This window comes from Pseudophryne corroboree, chromosome 4 (genome assembly GCF_028390025.1).
Source record: "Pseudophryne corroboree isolate aPseCor3 chromosome 4, aPseCor3.hap2, whole genome shotgun sequence".
Lineage (NCBI taxonomy): Eukaryota > Metazoa > Chordata > Amphibia > Anura > Myobatrachidae > Pseudophryne > Pseudophryne corroboree.
In genome coordinates this window covers 257,527,664-257,549,194 of record NC_086447.1, presented here as the reverse complement: position 1 = coordinate 257,549,194, position 21,531 = coordinate 257,527,664, and the positions used below count along the sequence as shown (strand labels likewise).

At 42.3% G+C, this 21,531-nt stretch overlaps 1 protein-coding gene across 1 annotated transcript in view; it reads right to left on the bottom strand.

Moving 5' to 3' along the window:
- Positions 1–2,006: 2,006 nt before the first annotated feature.
- Positions 2,007–21,531, bottom strand: part of AADAC (arylacetamide deacetylase) — a 45,809-nt gene continuing 26,284 nt past the window's right edge. The window contains exon 5 of the mRNA XM_063916077.1: positions 2,007–4,614. Within this exon, the coding sequence (XP_063772147.1) occupies positions 4,006–4,614 (609 nt within the window). The 3' untranslated portion in view covers positions 2,007–4,005. The remainder of the gene's footprint in view (positions 4,615–21,531) is intronic.

Genomic DNA, 21,531 nt, shown 5'->3' with positions numbered 1-21,531 from the left:
GTGCCAGTATTGTCCTCCTTGCCGGGGTATCGGCAATGCTGGGTGTGCCGATAGTGTCAGTCGTGTCCTCAGTTTGGCGGTGCCGGCAGTCCGGGGGTGCTGGTAGTGTAGAGGTGTTGACTGTGCAGGGGTGGCAGACATCTTGCATCCGCTCTGTCTGCTCTACTGTGCCCACTGAAGTCAATGGGGATGCTCTTATTGGCAGAGAGCTGTGATTGATGGCACACTCAGCCAATCAGCGGTCACACCATTGATTTCAATGAGATTGGCGTCCAAATCCAAAACCTGCTAGAAGTATTTTTCTGTGGGTTGAGTATTCCCTCTATTTTGAAAGCAGCAGGTAATCAGTTGATCACATTGAGGATTTCATTTGCGCCAGGTTTTTCTTTCTGTGTTAGACTCCGTGGTGGAATATCCTACTCTCGATGGCCCACCCATCCCCAGTGGCTCCACCCCCAGGACTCCTCGAGGTCTCCTCACAATCCAGATCCCACAATTTACAAGTCATAGAGAATTAGCGACCCGTCTAAGGTCGCTAAGCTAGGGGCGCCAAGCTGAGATATCTTTCTACCCCCCCCTCCTAACACACCTAAAAACATTCTGACGCCCCTGATCATGATAGTTGCCTTTTTGCAGCCGATATATTGTTATGCTACAGCACAGGTTCTCAGACTCGGTTCTTAGTACCGTAAACAGTTCACATTTTCCAGGTCACAGAATTGCACGTTAAATAATCAACGTGAGCTGTGTGGGGTTTTGAGGACCAAGTTTGGGAACCACTGTGCTAGAATGGCATTGCAAGTAGTGTACCTTATATATCTTACAATATGCAGTACACATCTCAAAATACAGATTCAGAAACATACAGTAAGCGATCAGTCATGTCTGTGCATTCTGTAGGATAACAGAGACTCAGAATGAAAGTTCAGGGGAGTGGATTAAGGGATCGGAAGGGCTGGTGGGACAGAAAGGTTCCTACACATTAGGCAACCCTTTCAAGCCATCCTTTCCATTGCACTAGTGCTGTAATCCCATTTATATTACCATACTTACCATTAGCACAGGCTTGTTGATAAAGTACCAACAATTAATTTTGAACTCATATTAATACATTCAAAAATGTAAAAAATGGCAGAACAATTGTTTTAAAATATGTCACAATGGATATTCCATCAGTGTTATTTAGCTTTCATAGTATATATACTAGCTGTTCTGCCCGTTCTTCGCACAGGAGTTTCTGATTTTCACAGTTGTAAATATAAATGAGTGTCAACAGTTTGGTAAATCTATAGAGATGCAAATAAGAGATGTGTTAATGTAAGTAAATATTAATCCATGGTTCTTGGCGTTACCTGAGGAGCACCCGTAGCAGATACGCTAAAAAGTGACAGGACCATTTTTGTAGTTTATTAAATTCTACACACCGGAGGTTCAATCCAAATTTCGATCCGACTGTCATTTGGGCATTATCGTTCATTCAACGCAGGCCACGCATCGGTAATGACGTCATTATGTCAACCCCATTTGTCCCCATGGGGAGGCTTAGTAAAATTCTAATTACGTAGTTTGCCTAATACCCATCTGCAGAATACCTATGTTACATTTCATCTACCTAACATATTGGGAAGTAAGTAGTGTGAGTGAGTAAGGGCTTTCAAACGTCTCCGCAGAGGGGGGGGTGACAGTGGGGAGGGGCGGGAGGGGGGGAGGGGATCGGCATTATGGAAAATGGGGATGACACCAGGATTGCGTTGTTGGTTACCTTGGCTTCGGAAGCTTACTCAGCCTGTTCATCTGAGATGCGATCGCTCTCCTCCTGCATTTGCATTGCTAAGGGCTGCAATTGCAAAGATGCTGCGAGCAGATTTGCATTTGCAATCCATAGTGAAGTAGGTGCTTAATAAACACAAATCTACTTACGTAAAATACACTTTACAGCTCAACTAATGATATACCTTAAATAGCATATACTTAGAAATAATAATTTCAAGTAATCAATAAGAATGTACTGTAGTTGATATTTTATTGTCAGTGTTGTCAGATTGTGCTGACAGAGTAAAACGTAATTCACACGCATATCTTCTATCAAACTTAAAAATAAAATCAAGTGATCAAACGTTTGTAAGGGCGTTTGTCTTTAAGGGCATGTCTTCATTAAGGTAACTGCTTAGCATCAGAATCAAACATTAAATGTATTGAGGCAGCCAGTTTATAGACCAATATTCAGCATACACTAGGAAAAGGGGACATGAGGGACTTTTATGAAAACTTTTCACTGGTAACTAGAAACTGGTGCTGTTGCTTATAGTAACCAGAGTCTGTCATTTTCTCAATATGTAAAAAGTGGATGTAAACATGTGATTAGGTGCCGTAGACAAAGCCTCCTTTATAATAGTTACTTGCTAAATAGTTTTCATAAATCTCCCTTTCTGGCATTCCCAACCTCGGTCCTCAAAGCACACTAAAGGTGCCCACACACGACACAATATTTTAAACGATGTGTGCTTTTCCAACTGATCGGAATGACACATTGTTTAAAACGTGCTGTGTGTACGGGCTGTAACAACGGTGATGTGTGCACCCACCTGTGCTGAAGCCTGGTTATCACTAAAGCCTACACTGTTTGTTTGCCTTTGGGGAACAGAAGTTGGAAATGCCTGGTTTAAATTGATAGGTCACGCTGTCATTAAAATTAATAAAAAAAAATTACTTTTATTTATTTTAAAAACACATTTTTTTTTAAACAAAAATATATAAAAGAAAAAAAAACAAGAACCAGTTTAACCCATGGAGTGACAGGGTTTGCAAAAACTTCTGGCACTATAGCTTGAGAAAAGTAAAAAAAACTTATTGCAATGACATACAGTGGATATTACATTACAAGAGCTACAGTATATCTCCAAGTATTGGTACTGTAACTATGTGAATGGACGGGCTTACATTTCCCATGCCCATAAATCTATAAAAGTGTTTGGCAGATAAGGGATAGCACTATTGTAAGGTGAACCTAGCTTAAAAGCGGTTACAGAGCGTGTAAAACATTCAATTATCCAGTGTTTTTAATACCCCATCAGAACCTCACATTAGAGAATTGGCCACTGACATGAAGAAGAAGCAGGGAGCAGCGTCTTACATGAGAATCTGCTGGCTGTTGTTCCTCCATATCAGTGTTTCACTGGAAGTGTAGTGCTTGGCTATCATTCCACAGCTAAGAGTCAAACTTACTGTCTCAGTAAGAAAGGATGCAGCCTCCACCTCCTGCTTTCTTGCCTCTTCCTCCTGCTTCCAAATACAGTGCTACCTAGTGTAGTTCCAGGGCTGGCGTCAGCCCTCTATACATTACTACAGCTGTTATATGCCTTTGTGTGCAGTCACCAGACAATGTACTGACAAGTTCAATGTAAAAAGGAGGATAGGACTGAGCACAGTTGGAAATTTGGTGACTCACCTGTTACTCGGAGAAGCACAGCTATAGGATAAGCCCATACATGGCCAATTTTCTGATCACATCAGGGAACAATCAAGTACAATTTGAGCTATATATGGTTCTCTTGTATTACAAAGCATCAGGACATTAAAACAGTGTATAGCTATGGTTTCCTTTAGTAGTCTGTGATGGGACAATCAATGATAAGACATAAACAATAAAGATCTATGTGACCAAAATAGACACTGTTTCAAATCTGAAGCCTAGGGGTGTGATATAGAGCTGGACTTAAGCCCATGTGCACCCAGTAAAAATATGACTTACAATATGTGCTTGGAGAGAGGTCTCACAGGTGTTCATGTGTACGGTCAGTAAAGTGTAGGCTTAGAGATGCAAATTATCAACGCGTGTTAGAGGGACACTGTAGCAATGATTAGCAGGTGATTAGTTCATAAGTCGTATACATAATTGTACATACGGGGACAGTTGCTATAGTTGCGGCTCTGAAGTTTTAGCATAATGTATACATAAAGGGATAAAGTTTATTAACGTTACAGTTAATTGTGAACATATTACACTCACAGATTGGTATCAAGCCAGTTTAAGTAATTGTCAAAAATACGATGAGCTAACGCTAAATCAAATGGCCAAGTGTTTGCTATGAGAATGCCATGGAAAGTATTGTCATAGTGGGCATGCAGTACATGTACCCCAGCTTTTCTGAGTCTTGACACATACATAAAGCCATCATCTCTTAAGACGTCATACATACATGTAATTACATATGTCAGCGGAAGGCCTTTCAGCTTTTCATCCTCTAAAAGCAAAGGAGATGCCCTTGTATCCAAAAGTCCTGGGTATTTTTTAACAAAGATGGAATTTTGGCTTTGAGGCATATGGTAAACATGATTCTTTTTCAGGTTTTCAGGCAATAAAGTGCTCCAGTTTACAAACTTTAGATATGGAGCTTCTTGGTATGATATGTGTCTGTTAGACTGCATGGCTTCAAGTAATGTCCGATCTGTGGCAAAGTATTCAGCCCAAAAACGCACCATCAGGGTCCTGGAAAGAATAGGCATGTGGCCATTTTCTCGGTAAGACGGAGTATTGAGATCAAGGCTCTGTAGAACTGGATAGATTAACACTTGAATCTTAGGTTTCACTTTGACATCTGGGTCATGCAGCAGCTGCAACAATAAAATCTGTGTTTTAATAAACAATTGAAATCAGTGTCTGTGTATCAGCCAGCAACTATTCTATAACACGTGGACAGAACATGTTTATTTTTGTTGAGGACATGACAATACTTCTGAGAGATCTCTGTTTTATTGGAATGTTGCAAAATCTATTTTTGCAACTGTAGAGAAAAATAATCTTGCTACGGGGTTTTGTTACTTGTGGCTTTCCTACAATGCTCAGGAAAAAAAAGACATTGCAGTCATACATACAGTATATTTTAGACAGGGACGACAATATAAAGGAAAGTTCAATAAAAAAATTAAATGCATTCTAAAGTTTGCTTTTAGTTATTTTATTAATGTTCTGCAGCTTTTTTTCAGATAATGTCATTAGCACACCCCCAGTCATGAAGTAGCACACGAGAGATACAGAACTGCTTTCAGCCTGCATTGGGGTAACATACACATAATACCCCTATGCAGTATGCAGGCTGAAAGCAGGGATGTAACTCAGCTGGGTCAGTGCCCCAGGGCCCCTGGCTGATACTGGCCCCCAATAGTACTGGCACATTCAATTCTGACAGCACATTCAATTAAAAACTGATCGATTTTTGATAATTTCTTAGAATCCAGCAACTGTTACCATTTCCTGGATTTGGATGCTCCTGGTTTCATGGTTTTGGACACTCTGGCACAGTGAGTGTGAATATTACGAACTAAATTATTGTTGTGTTATATTGTCACTATGCTGTCATTACAAAACACTACAATTATATAAATCTTGATGCACCTTTCCCATTATTAATAGCTATTCAAGTGCGCACTAGGTATCGAGATTGGCTGATAGTGATAACACTCATTCATACCATATATCTTATGTAGTAGTTGCAGTACAGACTGATTAACAGGATGGGAGTCAGTTAAATAATTTACATTTATCATGTTTTTAAAGCAGAAAATGGAGAAGATTTGCACCCGACAGACCGTGTTGTAATGCAAGAGGTGCAATTGTATTTATTTATTGTGTTTTGCATGCAGGAAAAATACTGCCCTTTTATCAAATAGCACACAAATACTGTACATTCAGGGGAAATTCAATTGTTTCTCCATGCGGCTGCCACTAGATGGCACCCAATGGGGCAAAAAAATTAATTGTTTCTCCATTTGGGCACAATTAGCTGCAGGGGGAATTGCAGCCCCTTAAATGCGCGCCCATTACTTTAGATTTAGCTGCTTTACGAGGCTAAACCCGATCTGTTTAGGCGTGACATGTGCAATAAAAAAATTGAATAGCAACCCGCAAATTTCCTGACACTATAAACCGGAGATTAGGCATGCATAGACAACTGAATTGCCTACTCAGAGTTAGCAGCAGCACAAACAATTAAAAGGAACAAATCTGCACCTGGAGAAAGGTGCAAGCCAAAGGTGCAAATATAATTAATTGTTGTGCATGCTGCTGGAAAACTGTACAGCTATTCTTGCATGTAGCACACAAATACCAGTAGGCTTTATTTTTACATTGCAATTTAGAGTTACTATATATATAAATTTGACATCCTCAAACTCAACTACCCAACACACAACACACACCGAGCACCATTTTGTTGCCAAGGCACAGATTTGCTCCTTTTTTGCTTGGCTCCCAATTCCAAATTAGGCACTGAGGGGAACATTAACTAAGCAGTGATAAGAGAGGAGAAGTGAGCCAGTGGAGAAGTTGCCCCATCAACCAATCAGCAGCTCTGTATAATTCTATAGTATGGAAATTATAGATGTTACTACTTCAGTGTTGATTGGTTGCCATGGGCAACTTCTCCACTGGCTCACTTCTCTGCTCTTATCACTGCTTAGTAAATGTCCCCCTGAGTGTTTTGTTTTCATCCACAGCAATCTGAGGTTACTGTATGATGTGATAAGTTTATATGTTCTTTGTACTACATGTTTTTATCATGAAATGAAAATATCAGAGTTGTGCTAAATAAAATGCAGGAAGGAAAGGAAAAGAAAAGATGCAGTGAAAAGTTTCATTCAACTGACTTAGGGTTATCTCAATCAATGCCTATACAGTCCACATACTGTATTAACCAGAAGACTAGGGCCGGATAAAGGGAGGGGGCTACAAGGGCGGTTGATCCCGGGGCTCCCACACATAGGGGGTCCCCACACACTGTCCTTGGACCTCAGCCACTACTACTAAATAAGGACCGGAGTACAGCATTTATAGCTGTCTCCACTCCAGTCCTCCTAGGCAGCCCAGCTGTTCCCATACAGCAGCCGCTGAGGAGCTTCACTGTAGTCCCTGTCTGTTCTGCCCACAGCCAAGACTGTAGGACATTGCTTGCTACATAATAAATCTCACCGATGGAGAGGGGGTGGTGTCAGCATCGTCAGGCAGTACACACCAAGTCATGCCCGCACTACTGCTCACCTCCCAGTTCAACCTGCCCTGCTGCCCACCTCCGCTTGTGTACTGGTCTAGCTGACATGCTGTGCCTAAGATGCTGTTGCTGGTCCCTTCTCCAACCATGGGCACAGCCTGCCCTGCTGCATTGTAGTAAATAGCAGGCACAGACATCCACAATGCCCCTCCCATCCCCAGAACCGTGCCCGCCACCCTTTGCTGCTGCTATACCTTGTACTCCTCACAGCCCATCCTCAGGCCCACCCCTCCTTACCCCCCATCCTGTGTGAGACTTCTCTCCTCCACTATACTCTTCTGCTGAGGCGGAGCTTCTGTTCACGCAGGAACCAAAGGAAAGAAACAGAGAAATCCTCCTTAAAGGTAGGTGTCTGACTGCCTGTCATGGGTATGTTCTATCTATGTCATGCGAGGGAGGGTTAGTGGAGTAATGTAGTGCAGTAATGTAGTGTAGGGAGTTAGTGCTGTTATGAGGTGTGTGTGAGGGGGTAATGCTGTTATGTAGCATGCGTAGGTAGTGTAATAATGCAGAGTGGTGCGGTAGAATAGTGCTATTATGTAGTGTGTGGCGGGGCAGCGCAGTGATGTAGTGCATGATGTAGTATGGTTAGGTAGAGCAGTAGTGTAGTGTTGAGAGGTAGTATAGTGCTGTTTTGTAGTGTGGGTACAGTGCAATGATGCAGTATGGGTAGGTAGTGCAGTGGTTTACTGTGGGGAGGTAGTGTAGCGGTACAGAGTGGGGAGGTAGTATAGTGCTGTTTTGTAGTGTGGAGAGGTAGTGCAGTGACGTAGTATGGGGAGGTAGTGTAGTGATGTAGTGTAATGATATTGTGTGGAGACATAGGGCCTAATTCAGACCTGATCACAGCAACAAATGTGTTTGCTAATGGTCACAACCATGTGCACTGCAGGTGTGGTAGATATAACATGTGCAGAGAGAGTTAGATTTGGGTGGGTTATTTTGTTTCTGTGCAGGGTAAATACTGGCAGCTTTACTTTTCCACTGCAATTTAGATTCCAGTTTGAACACACCCCACCGAAATCTAATTCTCTCTGCACATGCTATATCTCCCCCCACTGCGTTGCCATGAATTTGCCATTAGCTAACAAATTTGCTGCTGCGATCAGGTCTGAATTAGGCCCTTAGTGCAGTAATGTGTAGTGATGTAGAGTAGTAATTGGTGTGGGTGATTAGCAGTGCTTAAAGTGGTCCTAGAGAGGTGGTGGAACTCACCCCCCCCCCTCCACCACGCCCGTGAAATAAAGAGATTGCGAGCGCCGCAAAAAGGGGCTTGGTCTCAAAAAAGGGGTGTGGTCACCCAATAGTATTCCCAATTCAAATTATGCCGCACAGTAGCACAATCTTATTAACATTACAACACATAGTAGTGTCCCTTATTCTTGTTATGACACACATTAGTGCCCCTTATACACAAAGCCCACAGTAGTAGCACCCCAAATACACATAATTCCCACAGCAATAGTGCCCCTTATACAATGCTCCAGTAGTAGTGCCCCTTATGTCCCCAGGAGCGATGCCCCTATACAATGCCCTCATTCGTAGTGCCTCCAGTAGTAATGCCCCCAGTGGTAATGCCCCGTGCAGTGTTGCTCCCAGTAGTAATGCCCCCATAGTTATGCCCCAGTAGTTATGCCCCCAGTAGTTATGTCCCCCGTTGTTATGCCCCCAGTCAGTAGTTATGCCCCCAGTCAGTAGATATGTCCCCCCAAAGTTATGCCCCCAGTCAGTAGATATGCCCATAGTAGTTATGTCCCCTGTAGTTATGCACCCAGTAGATATGCCCCCTGTAGTTGTGCCCCAGTAGACATGCCCCCAGTAGACGTGACCCAGTAGACGTGGCCCCAGCAGATGTGCCCCCAGCAGTTGTGCCCCCAGTCAGAAGTTATGCCCCAGTAGATGTGCCCCCAGCAGATGTGACCCCAGTAGTTGTGCCCCCAGCAGATGTGCCCCCAGCAATTGTGCCCCCAGTAGATGTGCCACAAGCCACTGTAACTTTGCATTTGCAATCCTTATTGAATCAGTGTTGATTAGTTTGCTATGACACTTGTACATTTTGTGTGACTGAGTCTGTATATGGAGCATAACAGAACTTGTATTGGAAAAAAGCTGCGACTGCTACATTGTATCCAGTGCTGTTTCTTAGGGCGAATGAGCAGTGCAACCGTACAGGTCGCCCACCCGGCCCTTTGTCCCCTTTCTGCTCCCCCTCCCTCCTCTTTCCTAGTACTCCGCTCGGGGATGAAGTTTCACGGAATGACATGGTTGCATCGCGACGTCACAACACAACCGCGTCATTCCATGAAACTACACCCCCCAAAAAAGTACTAGGGAAGAGGGGGAGCGTATTATCAGTGCTGGTGGCTAACTCCCACCAGCAGATCTTCTTTATTATCCCCTTTGGCAATGAGCATTCCCCTTGGCAACGAGCATGGATCAGAGAGCATGAAACCCCTGGAAACGATCATAACACCCAGCTCGTGAAACCCCTGGCAACAGGCATGACACCCAGTGCATGAAATATCTGGCAACGAGCATTAAACCCCTGACAATGAGCAGGTAATTTAAAGGAATTAGAAGCTTTACTGTAGGGCATATTGCCCATTGTAAGTGAGGCTACGCCCATTGTAAGTGAGACCTTCTACAGAGAAGGTCCTAACAGAACTCTCAAAGCTGAAAGTGGACAAAGCTATGGGGCCAGATAGGATATATCCAAGGATACTAAAAGAACTTAAAGAGGTGCTGGTAGCACCATTGACAGAATTATTCAACCAGGTATTAGCTACAGGAGTAATTCCAGAGGGCTGGAAAAAAATGAATGTAGTCCCACTGCACAAAAGTGGAAGCAAGGAAGAGGCAAACTACTACAGACCAGTGAGTCTTACATCAGTAGTAGGGAAATTGATGGAAGCACTCTTAAAAGAAAGTGTTGTAGATTATCTCAAATCCAGCAATTTACAGGATCACAAACAGCATGGATTCACTGGGGGGGAGATCATGTCAAACAAATCTTATTGACTTTTTTGACTGTGTGACTAAAGTGATGGATAAAGGTGGAGCCGTGGATATAGCTTATCTAAACTTTAGTAAGGCTTTTGACACTGTTCCACATCGCAGACTGCTAAATATACTTGGAAGCTTGGGATTGGATACTAGGATAAGCTCTTGGTTGCAGGATAGAAAACAGAGATTTGTGGTAAATGGAATCAGCAGCAGAAAGAAAGAAGTAATAATGCCACTGTATAGGTCATTGGTACAGCCTCATCTAGAATACTGTGTTCAATTCTGGAGGCCATATCTTCAAAAGATATTGATACATTAGAAACTGTACAGAGAAGGGCAACTAAAATGGTGCATGACCTACATCACAATACATACCCAGAAAGACTAAAAAAATCTCAATATGTATAGTTTGGAGCAGAGAAGGGAAAGGGGGGACATGATAGAAACTTTCAAATATAGCAAGGGTTTTAACAAAGTCCAGGAGGGAAACATTCTCCAAATGAAGAGAAGCAATAGGACACGAGGACATGCACTGAGACTGGAGGGGGGGAGGTTCGAGGGAAATTTGCTGAAAAATTACTTCACAGAAAGGGTAGTGGACAAGTGGAATAGCCTCCCATCAGAGGTGGTAGAGGCTAAGACAGTAGAGCAATTGAAACATGCATGGGACAGACAAAAGGATATCCTTACGAAGAACTAAGGATCAAATAAGGATTGAGCTAAAAATATGGTTAAAAAAAAAAGGGCAGTCTAGATGGGCCAAGTGGTTCTTTTCTGCCGTCAAATTCTATGTTTCTATTTTGAATGTGTCAAAGTCAAAAATACGACATAAAGAGAACATACAAACTACACACATATAAGTCGCTATACTTGCAAATACGCGCAGCGAGCACAGCAATATATGGTAACACACGCATTTACACGGACATGCCACAGAGATCGTGCAGTACATAATTATAATAATATCAAGCGCCAGACATCATGATGATTTAGAATTGTATATGATGGAGTGGTGTCATGTATGTGTATTATTTGAACGAAACCAGATACACCGGTCATGTTTACTATTAAAACAACCAGCATAATGTGTAGATTCATTTGATACTTGTTATGAAGTTGTAGGACATTGCAGTGAATAGTTATGATTACATGTATAAAAGCTAAAATCACTTTGTTAGAACAATGAATGTTACAGTGGACAGGGAACTCAGGCCAGCCCTTTGGATGTCTTCAAGGCTGAATCTGATTACCATATACAAAGGAACTGGTGACTCATCATGAGTCCCCTCCCCCAGAAACTAGATGAGACATAAGCTGACCACACAGGAGGCCAGACTTACTTGCTTTTTGGTCTCAGAGGATGATGAACTTGCTGCCAGTTCAGTTCCTATTTTGGTCTCAGAGGAAGATGGAGTCCCAGCATTACTTTACAGAGAAAGAGAGATATAAGATACATTGAGGGAATGGTATTGGCATGTAATTGTATGTAATTGTATGTAACTCTATGTTTTTAACTGCTTACTGTGTGAGTGTAACCATGTAACTATAGGTATACTGTACTTTGTAATATATATTGAATCCATATCCTTTTTAATAACAAATATATACATCAATGAGCTTTGGAACTCAGATAATGTGTGGGTGTATTGTTTTCTCTTATGGGATACAGTGTTTTGCGATGTACAGCGCACTTTTATCGTATATGGTAATAAGAGGTGCAGGCGTTTACAATATATATTAGAGCGGGCATTTTAAATATTAGTGAGAAATCAATTTGGCATTCTTAGATGGGGGCTGGTCCGCGATATCACGTTCTTAATGATGCACTGTACATTATAAACGCGACGCTGTGGTCGATCAGCTTGTGATGGACGCATCCTAAAGCTGAGAAAATCATCATATCCGTGTGTATTGTGTTGTGTTATTAGTAAGACGCTGATATGAAATTCAAGGGACAATGCGTTTCTCATAATATTTAAGATGCTTAAATGTATTTTTATTGTTGCAAAACAAGGTTCAAATAAGTCATATTGTGTTTGATTCTGATTGGATTGTTTATCTGTTAAGTAGGTTTAAAAGTACATTTTAAAGTTGCTGCATAGCCTTGATATAGTTTTTATTTTTAACTCAGGCCTAAAATAACTTCTGGTGCTTGTATGATGTGTGATTTCTTTGTGACAAAGGAAGCCGCATGGTCTGTCCTCCATTTCTGACTAACCACATGGCCTGTCCACCATTTTGTGTAACCCTTATTGATGTGGAAGGGGGAGGAGCAGTGGCCATTTTGGGAAGGTCATTTTTCTAAATGGCTGATTTTCAGTCTGCTCAGAATAATCAGCTTTCCTTGGTCACATGAAACACGATTTATGAGTTACCAATGCATTTATTTAACCCATGCCATAGTCAATTACAAATAGTTTCAATGGGGCCTAGTGAAAGTTAATAGTGAGATGAATACTTTATGTAAGAATTACACACAGAAATAAAAAAAATAAAAAAGTTTTTTTTTTTTTTTTTACCTCTAGGATTTAGTAACTCTGCTTGCTAGTTTAGGATAGCCATTGAAATGTTAATTAACCTGTCCCACTACCCTCTTGAACAGGCATATGAACCTCTGTTGATATGCAAATTAGAAGCACTGAATGGGTAAATGAGTCTCAGGAGACCAGTGAATGGTACATATATATAATTATTATAATTATGTGTATATTTATATCAGTGTATGTTCTGCAAGATGGCTATCCAATCTGAATCATATCATTTAAATTATTGATTATTGCTAGAGTCATTATAGATCTGTGTGAAATAGGATACATTTGTTGCTATATAGTTAAAACTAAAATAAATATTTAAGGAAGTAAGCGTAAAGCACAAACACAGTCTGGCCTAATTGAAAAGGTTTATACAGAAAGAAACTGTGTTGTGTTTAGTGGGCAATAGTAGTTTTATTGCTCACATTTATAGAGTTGTATGATTTGTTTTATTGCGGACGCAGGGTTTTGTACACGTGTCTCGGACAAAGTAAAGGACTGCGCACGCAGCGTAAGGGACACGAACGGTCGCGTGTTTGCGCAAAGTGCGTAAGAATGCGGGCGCTGAGTACAAATTATACAATAGTGTCGTTTAGTTCAAAGGTGGGATAGTAGACATTTAATACAATAGCACATAACTATCAGATTTCAAAAGCAGGTTACTCTAAATTTAGTTTAAAAAAACTGTATTGCCTCTGGGATAAAGCTGCCAACGTGAATGAATCCTAATTTTCTGTACAGAAAAACAAAGTATACCTGAGTGAGCGAACGTAGGAGTGAGTGAAATTCGAACCCCGTAATCCGGGATCCCGTCGTTCGGTACATCAAGTGAGTGGAGGCTTGGTGGCGTGAGAAGGCTGACTCACGTTAGTATAAGGTTTAATACGCAAATCGTGAGGTGATTTGTAGAGGAGCGTGATAGTGCATTGTATTGCGAAGTATTGAAGTTAAAAGGTTTTTTTTGGTATTACGCTCCGGACTGAGGGTCCCAGTTTGTATAACGACCCGTGGTCGTATGGCAGATAAGTAACAAGTACCTATATGCTGTGCGATTGGACCGTGCGTTTGTGGGTGCGATAGATAGCGCAACTTGATATCCTTTGTACGAGCTTTTGCGTAAAATTGCGGTATCATTAGCGCTGTGTAGAGCATACGCAAGCGTGATTTGTGTATAATAAAGTGCATAGGGAGTTTTCGCTGGTCTCTTTTAGGAAAATCTCCAACGGCCGATACTTTACTGGAAAGGGTAAGTTATTCCTAAAAACTTCCAGTAAATATAGGTCAGATAGGGCCCTAGGTTGGGTACATTGCCTTCGCTATCGACAGTGTATGGTAGTACTGGCCAACGTGGGCGTGAGTGGGTGAAAGCGCTCTAAGAACTTTCACCGTCTATTCGTATTGTGCATTGGGGATTGTGTAAAAGGAAAAAGCCCGTGATGGGATCCAATTGCACAAGCGGTGGACGTATTGTAACCAGGGTTCAGGTTGTAGAGCCGCGGCCCATGGGGTCAGCGAGGTTTGTTATGTGTGGGAAATATGGCTTTTTGTCTGAATGGGAGTGTATGACTGACAAAGATAGGGAACCATTCCCTAAAGTGGGCAGCTTTGAACCAGAGGTATTGCAGAACTTAAGGATAAGAATATGTCTGATAAAATCCCGAAAACAAAGGGTCAGACATACAAATTGTTTAAACCTGTGACAGCAAGAGGGGTTGGTGAGTTTGATCCTAAGGTATTGCAGGTGGTATGTCTAACCAAAGTCATATAAGACAAGAGTGGAAATATAAGAATTGTTTGAACTTGTAGCAACAATAAATAAGTAGTAAAAAAAAAAAAAAAAAGAGAATGCAAGTACACCGCCTTATGTAGATGTGGAAGCAGTTACGACCAGCATACAAACTATAGAAAGAAAATATGAAAAATATGAAAAATATGACTGTGACCTATATATGTACTAATGAATGTTGAAGTTTTATTTAGGAGGAGAAGGTGACCTGATTGTTTTCAGCCATTTCTCAGGTACCCAGAGGAGTATCCAACCGGTAAAAGAAGAGCAGTAGCCTGTGGGGAAGTGGCTGAGACCAGTGGAACAGGTAAGTATGGTATCATATTTCGTGTACATATATAGTAAAAAAATAAATCAATAAATAAAACTAAAAAAATTCAAGAAAGTAACGTCAGAAATGGAAAAAAACCTGTCCGCACATTAGTATTTGCCAGAAGGAAAGCGGACAGAGACAAGGTAACCCCAGGGTATTTCTTTCAGTTACCATATAAGAAGTATGCATTCTTAGTAATGCCCCTAGTCAAGATGAGCTTGGAAATGTTTGTTGGACCATGTACAGACCCTTAATACGGGATGAGAAGGATTGAATGAATACTTCGCATGACCTAGAAGCTTGTTACATTTTTTTTTTTTTTGTGTCTCTTGCAGTAATAGAAAACTCTCCATCTGGATAAGACCACTGGTAAACACTAATTCAGCAAATGGGAGGTGGCTGTCTCTGTGCAAATGGACGGGCTCAATAAGGCATTGAGTGTCAGGGTGCAGACTTCTTTGCAAAATTGGAAGGGTCACAGTAGCTAATCTTAGATAGTGTGCTATTGAACATCACAAGAATAGTGTTAGGCGCAGAGAACAGGTGGAGAGGTTGAGGACGGTAAGTATATTGGCACATACAGGAAAGACCCATCAGTCCAAACCCCAGATCCTAAATGGTCAATAATATGTTACACTTGTAGGAAAGAAGGGCATTTTGCCAGAGATTGTAGGAGTAGTAGGACACATAGTCAATATAGATCCCCTAGACAGAAAACACAAGCCACATTATTAAACACATAGGGGTATATTTACTAAGGTCCCGATTTTGACCGAGATGCCGTTTTTTCATCAAACTGTCATCTCGGTAATTTACTAAGCAATAATCACGGCAGTGATGAGGGCATTCGTAATTTTTTGGAAGTCCAACAAAAAAAATACGAATGAATACACCATCGGTCAAAACGCGGCTGTTTAAGTATGAATCTCGGTAATTTACTAAGAAGTGCAAAGCAAAAAAAAAAACAAACACTGCCGTGAAAAATTACAACTCGTAAAAAAGTGCTAAAAAAAAACAGACCTGCTTTTTTAATCCGTGATTGTATAGGCATGCAGGGATCCATGAGATCCGTGCATGTATATCAGTGGGAAGGGGTGGGAAAGTGGTTATTTTCTTTAAAAAATTTGCGTGGGGTCCCCCCTCCTAAGCATAACCAGCCTCGGGCTCTTTGAGCCGATCCTGGTTGCAGAAATATGGGGAAAAAATTGACAGGGGTTCCCCCATATTTAAGCAACCAGCATCGGGCTCTGCGCCTGGTCCTGGTTCCAAAAATACGGGGGACAAAAAGAGTAGGGGTCCCCCGTATTTTTAAAACCAGCACCGGGCTCCACTAGCTGGACAGATAATGCCACAGCCGGGGGTCACTTTTATATAGTGCCCTGCGGCCGTGGCATCAAAAATCCAACTAGTCACCCCTGGCCGGGGTACCCTGGGGGAGTGGGGACCCCTTCAATCAAGGGGTCCCCCCCCAGCCACCCAAGGGCCAGGGGTGAAGCCCGAGGCTGTCCCCCCCATCCAATTGGCTGCGGATGGGGGGCTGATAGCCTTTTGTGAAAATGAAAAGATATTGTTTTTAGTAGCAGTACTACAAGGCCCAGCAAGCCTCCCCCGCATGCTGGTACTTGGAGAACCACAAGTACCAGCATGCGACGGAAAAACGGGCCCGCTGGTACCTGTAGTACTACTACTAAAAAAATACCCAAAAAAAGACAAGACACACACACACCTTGAAAGTAAAGATTTATTACATACATCCACACAAACATACATACATACTTACCTTATATTCACACGAGGGTCGGTCCTCTTCTCCAGTAGAATCCATGGGGTACCTGTTGAATAAATTCTACTCACCAGATCCAGGGTCCCAGGCTCCTCGTAGCATCCATTTGTAATCCACGTACTTGAATAAAATAAAAAAACGGAGAGCCGAGCCACGCACTGAAAGGGGACCCATGTTTGCACATGGGCCCCCTTTCCCCGAATGCCAGAAACCCACTCTGACTGATGTCTAAGTGGGTTTCTTCAGCCAATCAGGGAGCGCTACGTTGTAGCACCCTCCTGATCGGCTGTGTGCTCCTGTACTGTCTGACAGGCGGCACACGGCAGTGTTACAATGTAGCGCCTATGCGCTCCATTGTAACCAATGGTGGGAACTTTCTGCTCAGCGGTGAGGTCACTTTCGGTCAACCGCAGGGCAGAAAGTTCCCACCATTGGTTACAATGGAGCGCATAGGCGCTACATTGTAACACTGCCGTGTGCCGCCTGTCAGACAGTACAGGAGCACACAGCCGATCAGGAGGGTGCTACAACGTGGCGCTCCCTGATTGGCTGAAGAAACCCACTTAGACATCAGTCAGAGTGGGTTTCTGGCATTCGGGGAAAGGGGGCCCATGTGCAAACATGGGTCCCCTTTCAGTGCGTGGCTCGGCTTTCCGTTTTTTTATTTTATTCAAGTACGTGGATTACAAATGGATGCTACGAGGAGCCTGGGACCCTGGATCTGGTGAGTAGAATTTATTCAACAGGTACCCCATGGATTCTACTGGAGAAGAGGACCGACCCTCGTGTGAACATAAGGTAAGTATGTATGTATGTTTGTGTGGATGTATGTAATAAATCTTTACTTTCAAGGTGTGTGTGTCTTGTCTTTTTTTGGGTATTTTTTTAGTAGTAGTACTACAGGTACCAGCGGGCCCGTTTTTCCGCCGCATGCTGGTACTTGTGGTTCTCCAAGTACCAGCATGCGGGGGAGGCTTGCTGGGTCTTGTAGTACTGCTACTAAAAACAATATCTTTTCATTTTAACAAAAGGCTATCAGCCCCCCATCCGCAGCCAATTGGATGGGGGGGACAGCCTCGGGCTTCACCCCTGGCCCTTGGGTGGCTGGGGGGGGGGGACCCCTTGATTGAAGGGGTCCCCACTCCCCCAGGGTACCCCGGCCAGGGGTGACTAGTTGGATTTTTGATGCCACGGCCGCAGGGCACTATATAAAAGTGACCCCCGGCTGTGGCATTATCTGTCCAGCTAGTGGAGCCCGGTGCTGGTTTTAAAAATACGGGGGACCCCTACGCTTTTTGTCCCCCGTATTTTTGGAACCAGGACCAGGCGCAGAGCCCGATGCTGGTTGCTTAAATATGGGGGAACCCATGTAATTTTTTTCCCCATATTTCTGCAACCAGGATCGGCTCAAAGAGCCCGAGGCTGGTTATGCTTAGGAGGGGGGACCCCACGCAATTTTTTTTTAAGTTTTACAGTGTTTATTTTTTTTTTTTTTTAAATGAACCCCAGCACGGATCACACAGATCCGGCCGAGATTCATTGTGATAAAGTCGGCAGTGTTTTGCTAATCACTGCCGTAAAAAACGGGAAAAAAACACGAATGACATCGACATCGGAACAAATGAAAAATCCGAATACGACAGCTTAGTAAATTAGGCGTAATAAATTCAAAAAGTTGCAGTTTTACACTTTCGATGTCATTCGTGATTGAACTTTGACCTTTTTCCGAAAATTACGAATGTTAGTAAATATACCCCATAGACGGTACCAAGGGACATATAGTAAGGAATCACGAGCCATATAGAAAACACAGATTCGGTTAATGGGAAGAACAGAATAAATGCAACTTACTAATGTTACATTTCGCTGTTCTAGATGCATGTCCATCACAGGTAGAGAAAATTAACTCACAGATACCGGGTTCCCTATGAACTTAGGATGGACAGGACACTGGATTGATGGCTGGGATAGTCCCAGTAGAGATAAGACACACAGAATTTTTTTTTAAGGAGTAGACCAAGTAGAGAATCACTTCCCCGTAGTGCCCAATCCAGTTGTCAACATTTTTATAAAATCTTCTTCACCTCTACAAACTCATCTGTCACCAACCTCTATTCTGTTTCTCTACAGTTTTTCTCTTCATCTTTTGCGTTCACACAGGGTGGTACAATATATGGACCAAAGTACAGTTCAAACTCCACTTGCCTAGGTCCTTCAGAGTTCTGCCCAAACCCAGTATATCTCAACAGCACGATAACACCAGTATTACTGCAGTGTGCCTTGTCATGCACAAAGGGTGGAGAATGGGAATACTGGTGAAGGGAAATTTTGTATAGACACTGATATGCCTGTTGGTGAATGACAAACCTGACATTTTCTTTTTCATTTTCTTCTTCCTTCTCTCCTCTAGAGATATTTTTTTTTTTTGAGTTATGCTCATGGTACTCTACATTGCAAACACACAATAGTTAAATTAAGATACAAAAATGTGTGTTCCCTGCAGGAAGAGGCAGTCTGGAGGACAAAGGGGTATGGCCAGGAGTCCTCAGGACTGTGGGCAGGTGGACACGGTAAGCCAGTAGCCCCCAGAGCATACCTTCCAAGTCTAGCTGAGGTGGCACACGGTCTGACTCATCTAGGCAAAGAGGGTAGGTGCAGGCTGATGAGAGTCTACTGGTGTGCGCCAGGACTCTATTCTCATGCAGGTAAGAGAGCAATGACCTGTCTTACTTGCTTGAGGAAGAATATTGGTAAAGCAATACCAACAGAAGCCATCCCATATCCCTCCTGCAGACGGATCTTTTCAGGAAATACAAATCGACTTCGTACAGTTAACACCCTTTAGGAATTATTGTTATGCATTGGTGTGCACTGATGTTTTCTCAAACTGGGTAGAGGCATTTCCTGCCGTCACGGATGCTGCTGTGTTTACCGCAAAGAAAAAAATTGCGCAGAAATTTGTGTGTAGATAATGGTACCCCTAGAAGTAGGAGCAAAGCTTGAAATTGTACTATTGTGATCATAGATACTGCCACTAGTATTATGTAGCTTCATAACCACTCCCAGATCTTCACTCGACGAATCACCCTCTTCGAAATTTGATTTTGTTTTGGTATTTGTGTCTTTTGGTTGTTTTTGGAAGACAACCTCATGTCATGATTGATCCGCACAATGATCAGAAATACACCAATGAGGTGACAGTACAGTACCTTGTTGAGATGAGCCAGCATTTGAGAACTAGAAACTGTTGATTGACGGTATGCCAAATACTAACTGTCTTGATTATGAACCAAGAGACTGTGTGATTGTCCTTACGCTCAGGTTGCATAATAGACAGGTGGGAAGGACCATACCAAGATTTGTTGACAGCACTAAAGGTCGCCGAAAAAGAGATTTGGGTCCACTCGTCCCACTGCAAGAAGGTCGCTGACCCGGAGAGAACTTGTGACAAAGTAGTTTATTGCTCACATTCATCGAGTTTGTGTGTTCGAAGTGAACTGTGTGTTCAAAGAGCAAGGTGGAGAGCAAAGTGAACTGTGTGTTCCAAGTGAACTGTGTTTTCAAAGAGCAAGGCAAAGAGATCGCAAAAGTATCACCAGAGACTCTGTTCCGTGAAGACTGAGAGGCGGCACTGTTGAACACTACCTGAGCGTACTAAAGGACTGCAGAAAGACCAGTCATTGTAATTGATTTGTTATGAACAAGAGTTGTTTTGTTCTATTTCTCTTTTCTCTCTTTCCCGCTGACAAACATTTTCTTTCAGGATATTCCATTTTTGCGAGGTTTTTTTTTTTATGAGGAGTCGAGTGTGGGACTGGAACTGGTTCTGTAGGAAGGAGTGATCTCCTTATAGGATCCCAGGGTTAGCCGATCAGTTTGTTAAAGTCAGAGAAAAATCAAAGGTCTAGTAGTTATGGAGTTCAGAGGTAATCAGGAACAATCAGACAATGGCTATTCACACATTGCAGATAAAGAGCTCATTAATATATGTGGAAGAAAGGTTTATGAGTGGCTCTCCCCAAACTCCGAAGGTTTATGTTTATCGAATCCAAACATCAGTGTACAAAGACGTAGGTACATGTATGTGTTAAATGTTCATCGCAAATCAGACATTATAGGCCAAAGCACTGTCCCAGCATACTCTATAGGTTGAATGTTGTCCCACACCCAACCAGTGGTCCCGTGACCGCCGAGTGCATATAGAGGATGTCTCGTCCTCCTCCCTGTCTTCCCCAAATATAGTCAAGTGTTTGATTTGCGAAATGCATACATACTTGTGTCTAGGTCACCGATTATGCTATGAAATATTTTTTCTTATGTTAATAATTGATGGCAGTTATTGTTTACTGCCAAAGGGTGGACTGTCGAAGTAAAAAATACAACATAAAGAGAACATACAAACTGCACACATATAAGTCGCTATACTTGCAAATACACGCAGCGAGCACAGCAATATATGGTAACACACGCATTTACACGGACATGCCACAGAGATGGATTCGACACTTATTTCATGCAGTACATAATTATAATTATATCAAGCGCCAGACATCATGATGATTTAGAATTGTATATGATGGAGTGGTGTCATGTATGTGTATTATTTGAATGAAACCAGATACACCGGTCATGTTTACTATTAAAACAACCAGCTTCATGTGTAGATTAATTTGATACTTGTTATGAAGTTGTAGGACATTGCAGTGAATAGTTATGATTACATGTATAAAAGCTAAAATCACTTTGTTAGAACAATGAATGTTACAGTGGACAGGGAACTCAGGCCAGCCCTTTGGATGTCTTCAAGGCTGAATCTGATTACCATATACAAAGGAACTGGTGACTCATCATGAGTCCCCTCCCCCAGAAACTAGATGAGACATAAGCTGACCACACAGGAGGTCAGACTTACTTGCTTTTTGGTCTTAGAGGATGATGAACTTGCTGCCAGTTCAGTTCCTATTTTGGTCTCAGAGGAAGATGGAGTCCCAGCATTACTTTACAGAGAAAGAGAGATATAAGATACATTGAGGGAATGGTATTGGCATGTAATTGTATGTAATTGTATG